Source organism: Buceros rhinoceros, unplaced genomic scaffold (genome assembly GCF_000710305.1).
Source record: "Buceros rhinoceros silvestris isolate BGI_N320 unplaced genomic scaffold, ASM71030v1 scaffold15068, whole genome shotgun sequence".
In the NCBI taxonomy this organism is placed as follows: Eukaryota; Metazoa; Chordata; class Aves; order Bucerotiformes; family Bucerotidae; genus Buceros; species Buceros rhinoceros.
The window spans coordinates 44798-51847 of record NW_010428774.1 but is presented as its reverse complement, the minus strand read 5'-3'; the positions used below and the strand labels follow the sequence as shown (position 1 = coordinate 51847).

At 44.8% G+C, this 7050-nt stretch overlaps 1 protein-coding gene across 1 annotated transcript in view; it reads right to left on the bottom strand.

Moving 5' to 3' along the window:
- Positions 1–7050, bottom strand: part of SYT16 (synaptotagmin XVI) — a 40108-nt gene that overhangs the window by 16096 nt on the left and 16962 nt on the right. The window contains exon 2 of the mRNA XM_010142410.1: positions 3347–3603. Coding sequence (XP_010140712.1) covers positions 3347–3603 — 257 coding nt within the window. The remainder of the gene's footprint in view (positions 1–3346; positions 3604–7050) is intronic.

The window sequence follows — 7050 nt, the reverse complement described above, 5'->3', positions numbered from 1 at the left end:
GGGAAAGATTTTCAGTTAATAGCCAGAAGGTGAATTAAGGCCTGTCACTAGCAGTCTGAGTCACCCTCCTCCTCAAACATTTATCTTCTTTCGCATTTCAAGTAACACTTCTTTTCAACACAGCAATCTTATTGTTTGGAGTACAGATGGTGGGCCGTAGGACTTCTGATGTAATTCCCTTCAGAAGTGTCTATGGTGGTTTGTGCTTAAAGCAAGACCTTGGACAAACCTCAAAATTTATATCTACTTCTTCTCAATTGACTTTTCAAGTGCTCAGGTTCACCTGCCATGACAAGCAAAGCTCCATCTTTTCATATTTTCGTAGGTGTTTAAGATTGGTGCACGTGAATACAGAAGTCCATGTCTGCACGTGAGCGATAGAGACCTGCTGTCATATATCCTGCAGAAGTAATGTCAAAGACAGGGAAATCACCGTTTGGTCAGCACGTCATATATCCTGCAGAAGTAATGTCAAAGACAGGAAAATCACCGCTTGGTCAGCACACGGCATGACTTGGTTGTCCACAAAAATGCCCTTCTGTATGAACAGGCTGCAAAGACAAAAACCCAAGGCAGGCCAGGTTGCCTGGAGGGAACCTGATGCTATGCAAATGTTAAGAGCTGCTGTGTAGCTGTCAAGTTATTTATGTCTCGTTGGTGAGATAATATTTAAGGAGAAAACCATGCTGGGTTTGTTTGGTGGGGTTTTGGTAGCGGGGGGAGGAGGTTGCTAGCTTATGTTTGGTGCAGTTTCGGTAGAAGGAGATGGGGCTGCTGGCACAGCCCCTGTAAGAAGCTTCAGGAAAAGCTGGATTTGGAAAACCTCCAATTTGGCCTCACCTCTGGCAACGCTGAGCCAATCAGCACCTCTTCGAATAAACATATTTAAGAAGGGAAACTGGTTTGGCAGGGGCCTTTGTTTTGCAAGCGCTTCTTTTGTTTTCGGGGTGTAGGACAGGGACAGAGAGACAACCATGTGGTCACCCAGGTTAGTGAGGAAGGAGTCAGAGAGGCATTCCAGAGCAGCCCTTTCCCTTTGGCCCATGGCAAGAGGGCAGGCTGAGCCCCTGCAGTCCTTAGAGAACTCCCATGCATCATCATAAATCCACAGGTACGAAGATCCAAGAGACTCTTTCCTGTCCCAATAGGGCGAGTACCTCATCTTCTTGCAGTATGTAAGGGCAGACTGAAGGCCAGCTACCCGGTTTTTGGCAGAACAGCTAGAAAGGATCTGGATTTCAGGAACTCTTATATTGTGCTACTATAGCTGTGGACACATTCACTGCAGAAAACTGCATGAACTGGAGACAGGGAAGGAAAGAAAAATGCCGAACTCCGTGGACATGACCCTTCCATGGGCAGCCAAGCCTTAGAAACCTTACGGGCTGGCTCTTTCAGAGCGCACTGTGCTACCTGGGACTCATTCCTGTACAGGTTTTCAGCACCCAAAGCTTATGGACATTCAAACTTCTTTGTATGGAAATCATTGCCAGAATTCCCCTCGGCTTTCGGAGCTCAGCTGGGGCTGTGAGCCGTTTGTGAACGACCTGGTTATACAGACACTTAAACTGGAATCCAAGGAAAGCGTGGGGGTTAGATACTTCATCTGGATTTCTTTCTTTCCCTCTTCCCAGCACAGTTGTTGGGAGGTCAAGCCAAGCATACTGATTGATACTGTATGTCTAACCTGGTCATTCAGGACAGCCAATATCCACTTCACTAGGTAAAACAAGGGCATTTCTGCCAGAGAAACCTGAAAGAGCAGCTAATTATGGACAAGGCTAGAAATGGTACTTGTGGTTCCACTGCAGGGGCATAAAATTATCATTTTTATCTCTGAAGAGAGGTCCTTTGAGTGGAGCATAATAGCACTTGGACATTCCTGGCATGTCAGAACATTTAGTTCCTGCAATAAAAAGTCTTTCATTAGTCCACACAATACCACTGAATGAGAAGCTGCTTGTAGTAGGTAAGCTGGGACCTGGGCATATCCGCCCCCTGATGCTATAACCATTCTTTGCAATTTTTAAAATGTGGCTACCAGGAGCAAAATGAGAGCTGTATTCCAAAGAAATACAAGAGGACACTGGAGACATCGCAGCACATGTGAACCATGACAATGTACATCGGGTGTGGAAAAGGAGAAACGAGCCTCAAACGGGCAGACAAACAGTGCGTGCCAGAGGCACACAGCACAGAGAGGGCAGGGCTGCAGCCCCGTAGAGTTCCTGTGTGTTGTGTAGTATTTTGTGGGGCTGGATTCTGCGGCAAACCAAAATGCTGTTCAAAACACCCCTCAGGGTTGGAGCACATGCACCAAGAAGCTGCTTTCCACCTCTCTAACTGGCTGCCGGCAGCGTGCTCTGAGGAAAGGAACCTTTCCCTCAAAGCCTCGTGGCTCAGTGTGATGGCGGTATTAGTTTCCACAGCTGAAGAGCAGTCTCTCTTAACACAGGCAGAAGACATGACCTTTGTGCTGTTCTTTTAATATGTCTGATGCAGGATGCTATTTTTTCCAGAAATTTAATCTTGTGGTAAAATAATAATGAAAACCAACCCATAACGCAGAAAGATTATGAGACAAAAAGGGTATGTGAAGTCATCAGGAGCCTTAACATCTGCAATGTTTTCTTGAGGCTTCAAAATAAAGGCACAGGACTGAGGAAAAGCGGAAGAGCTCTCAGGCTCTCTCCTTCCCTGGAAAGATGCCTGGTACCAATGGGGGACCAGAGTGATGGTCACTTGGTCAAGTGATGGGCCACTCCCACCCAGCTGTCTCCGGCTTTCCAGATGTTTCCCATTGTCTAAGCCATAGGAACCAAGATGCCTGGTACCAATGGGGGACCAGAGTGATGGTCACTTGGTCAAGTGATGGGCCACTCCCACCCAGCTGTCTCCGGCTTTCCAGATGTTTCCCATTGTCTAAGCCATAGGAACCACGTGGAAAAAGAGGCACCGATCTGACCCAGTGACCACACACCATGTCTCCAGACACACACCCTGCACACACAGCCAATAACAAAGCCCTGGGCCTCCGCAAAGTCTCTTTGCTAAATGATAGTAAATGCTGTCAGGCAGCTAACGGCTCCAATTTCAGTTCAGAGATCACAGTCAGAAATCAAGCAATAAAACAGCTTCTCTGAATGAGTGTTAGTAGCAAGAGGTAAAATGCCAGAAAAAGGGGAAACACGTAGGGAGGGGTGTTATGTTCATGCACACATGCACACAGGAGTACCATTATCTTGTGCTGATCGATTTTTCACTTCATTTCTCCTTTAATGTTTTTTTGGCCCGCAATATCCTTCAGAGGCTTACACCGGCTGTAATAAATGACAATTCACCATACCTCAGGGCCCCAAGCCGATGAGCTGTCAGTAGCATCATTTACTTCAAATCTCTGGTTGGTAAATGCTGTCTCCATATCCGAACGTCCTTCGGTGGCTTGCTGGCTAATGCTGTCGGCAAAGCCGGACTCCATCCTAGGCCCTTTGTGCTGCCCAGTGCCCCTACTCTCAGTTGTTGTTCTTGAATCAACAGATACGTGGTCATCTTCACAATAGGATAGGTTGTCTTGGTAACTCAGTTGGCTTAGTCCATCCAGATCTAAAAATTTTCAGCAAGAAAATAATTTGAGAGATTAGAAAAAATTCTCCCCCTCTACCTCCCAAAATGTGCCTTTCTCTCCTTTCTTTTCCCTTTTTCCCCCCCGTCATCTCCAGTGTGTGCAAGAGACAGTTTGTACCTCTGAATACTGCAGCACTGAACTTATAAAATAACAAATCCTGTACAAATCAGCATTTGATGAAGTGGACATGGCTCTTTCTCACCCCATCCTGAACTGAAACTGGTTGTGTTTACTTGAAGAAGTTAAACCACTAAAAGCAATTATCAGTGGAGTGTCTGGGATATTCAAGTGCCTGGGGGCTGCTCTGTGGCCCCAAAGCAATCGTTTCCATGATAACACAGGTCAGACAAATTACAGAAAAGCACAGCATAGGCCTGATGAACAGCTATCAGCAATTTTCTTCTATGCAGGAGAAGGAGGAGGAATGAACAGGAGTTAGCATTGCCCTCAAGGGATGGTGCTGGTGAGGAAAGGAGTATTCACAGAGATGACAGAGTGCCACCATGACCCTATCGCCCACCCCTGAGAGCTTGGGTGTGCATGACCAGCCCTGCAGGCCAACTAGGAACCTTCAGATCCCCTGTTTGGGCTAAATTGCCCCAAGGGCAACTGAGAGGAGACGTAGTCCCTAATTTCCTGCCTGCTTTTATTAGTTTTAAATCATCTGATCCTACACACTTACTCCATGGACTAAAAATAAGGTTTGCTAATGAAAATTAAATAATCTTCTCTGATTCAGACCACAGATTCCTTCCTTGCACCATTGAAATATCTATTTTGAACACAGAGCACTTTTCTCTACTTGAAGGCATCAGTGAGAGCTCTCTGGGTGGAGCAACACAGATAATTACATGTGCAGGGACAGCGATGAAAATAACATCATGATTTGGCCTTGAATGTGTTCTGCAAGCACTTTCAGAAGAAAAACAGGGACCTTTCTCCTCCTAATGCATCTGATGCCAGGCCCTGCTTTAGGAACACAAAGAGCTAGATTCTGCCCCTGCCTCTTTCAAGTAAGCAAGGAGCAGTTACAGTGAAAGAAAACAAGCTGTGCTTCCAGACACCTGATGACAGTAATGAAGACAGAAAGACTTTCTTTGCAAACACAGCTATTTGGGGTTTAAAGGTTTCACGGAATGGTTGAGGTTGGAAGGGACCTCTGGAAGTCATCTTGTCCACCCACCCTGCCCAAGCAGGGCCACCTAATTGTTTGTTCTCAAACTTGCAGGTATGATCTCAAGACGGTCATTACTGTAGAATGATCTTTTTTTTTTTTTCCAAATTTGGTCCCCAACTCAAGTCTTTTAAAAACACTATTAAGGACTGTGCTTAATAAAAAACTATTAGTTTGCTTTGGTTTAGATGACTCAATGTTTTCATTGCGTGCCTGATAAAACGTGACAGGTGACATGGAGTTGTCACCATGATTGGTGACAATTGACATGAGAAGGCCTCTGCTGTGGAGATAGGCTGAGAGAGCTGGGTTCTTCAGCCTGGAGAAGAGGAGGCTCTGGGGAGACTTTATTGCTGCTTTTAAATACTTAAAGGGGGCCTACAAGAAAGGTGGGGACAGGCTTTTTAGCAGGACATGTTGTGATAGGACAAGCGGCGATGGGTTAAACTGAAAGAGGGTAGATTAAGACTAGAAATTCTTTACTATGAGGTGGTGAGACACTGGAACAGGTTGCTCATGTGGATGCCCCCATTACTGGAAGTGTTCGAAGTCAGGTTGCATGGGGCTTTAAGCAACATGATCATGGGAGGCGGGGGGTGGGGTTCATGGTTTGGTCTACAAGATCTTTAGAGGTCCCTTCCAACCAAAACCATTCTGTAAGTCTCTAGACATCCCTCTGTCTGTAACAAAAAGCCCAAAACTTTCCGAGTAGAAGAAATTCTGTGTTTGGACTTAGCAGCAAATACGCTGTTCTGCTTCATACCTTCTCGAGAAAGAGAAAGAGAAAGAGGAAAAGAGAGAATCCAACATGGGGAATGGGGATTATACTTGGGAAGCATTTCCTGGAGGTATGCAGAAGTCCCTGCCCCTCTCCTTGGCTTCTCTTTCAATTTAACAGCTCAGAGTTTAGAAGAGTAACTTTATCCCCTTTCTTCAACTGTGAATGGTCTCACATTCTGCCTCCCAGTAAAATGCTTCAAGCACAGGCACTTCAACAGAGGAGTCTGAGAACACCTCACAGCTTTGCCATTACAGTCCTCTTCTGAGACATGGGAGACGGTCCTTCAGGAGGAAAGAGGGATCCAAATTCAGATCTCTCAGATTTCAAGTAAGTGCTCTTCTCACCCCCTTCTGAAATGCAAACCTCACCTCTGCTCCTCCTCATCCTATCTGACAGACCTAGTCCTGAAACTGAGAGCCCTCATTGTCCAACCTCAGTTTTAGCCCCGAACTGAAACTCTTCAGTGAGGGTAGAAAGTAATTTGATTTCTTGCCATTACTCCCATTCTCCCCCACAAAGCTAGAAAACGGAAAGAAGTAAACATAAGAACGTAAGCAAGAAATAAAATAACAGAAATTCTACAAATTTACTGAGACTGAATGGGTACAGGCACTCCTTAAGGCATTTAATTAGCAAGCCAATGTCTAACACACATTTTAAACAGTGGGTCATCCATCAAAGCACACCACACAGCAGGCTTTCAGAATAAAATGCTACTGCAGAAAGAAATTATCCTCACACAATTGTCTTGTGGTTTTGACTCCTGCTGGGATAATATCTAGATCAATAATAGGGGAATTTTCAAAAACTACATTAAAGCTGTAACGGGCTATTCATAACAGAACTCCAGAAATATATTAATAGGGCAAGCCATCTCCCTAAGACTCAGGCACAGAATGAATGTGTTAGGAGCGCAAATGTAGTATTTGGGGAAAGGAAGGGAAAAGGTGATTCACCAAAACCATTCAGGGAAACAGTCTGGCTTTTTCTTTAAATTTGAAATAGATTGGTAAAAGATAATAACTTCTAAATACCAGTATCAGAGGATCATTATAGGTAATAGCCCAACTATACAGACGAGAACAACTACACCTCTCCAGTTACATCCCTTCTAACATTATAGTCACCAAAAAAAGAGGTGAAAACAGAAGTTCTTCACGTAAAGGAAAAGGTCAGAGCAGTAAAATGCCTGTAATTTACTTCAGAGATCTTTAAGGAAGAAAATGTCAACTGTCTTATGAATACCTGACATGAATAAACAGCACAGCAGCAGGGATATACGTGGAGACAGCATTATCTAACTATCTGAACTTTAATTAGCTGAGAATCCCCACAGAGCAATAGCAGCCAATTCCAAAATTATCACTGTACAGTAGGAGAGTGTGATTTCGTTTTTTAATCCTGCCCCTCAAACTTTCCCTGTTGTGTCACATGTGTACACAAGCCAGCAAGGAGGCAAGGGGAATACTG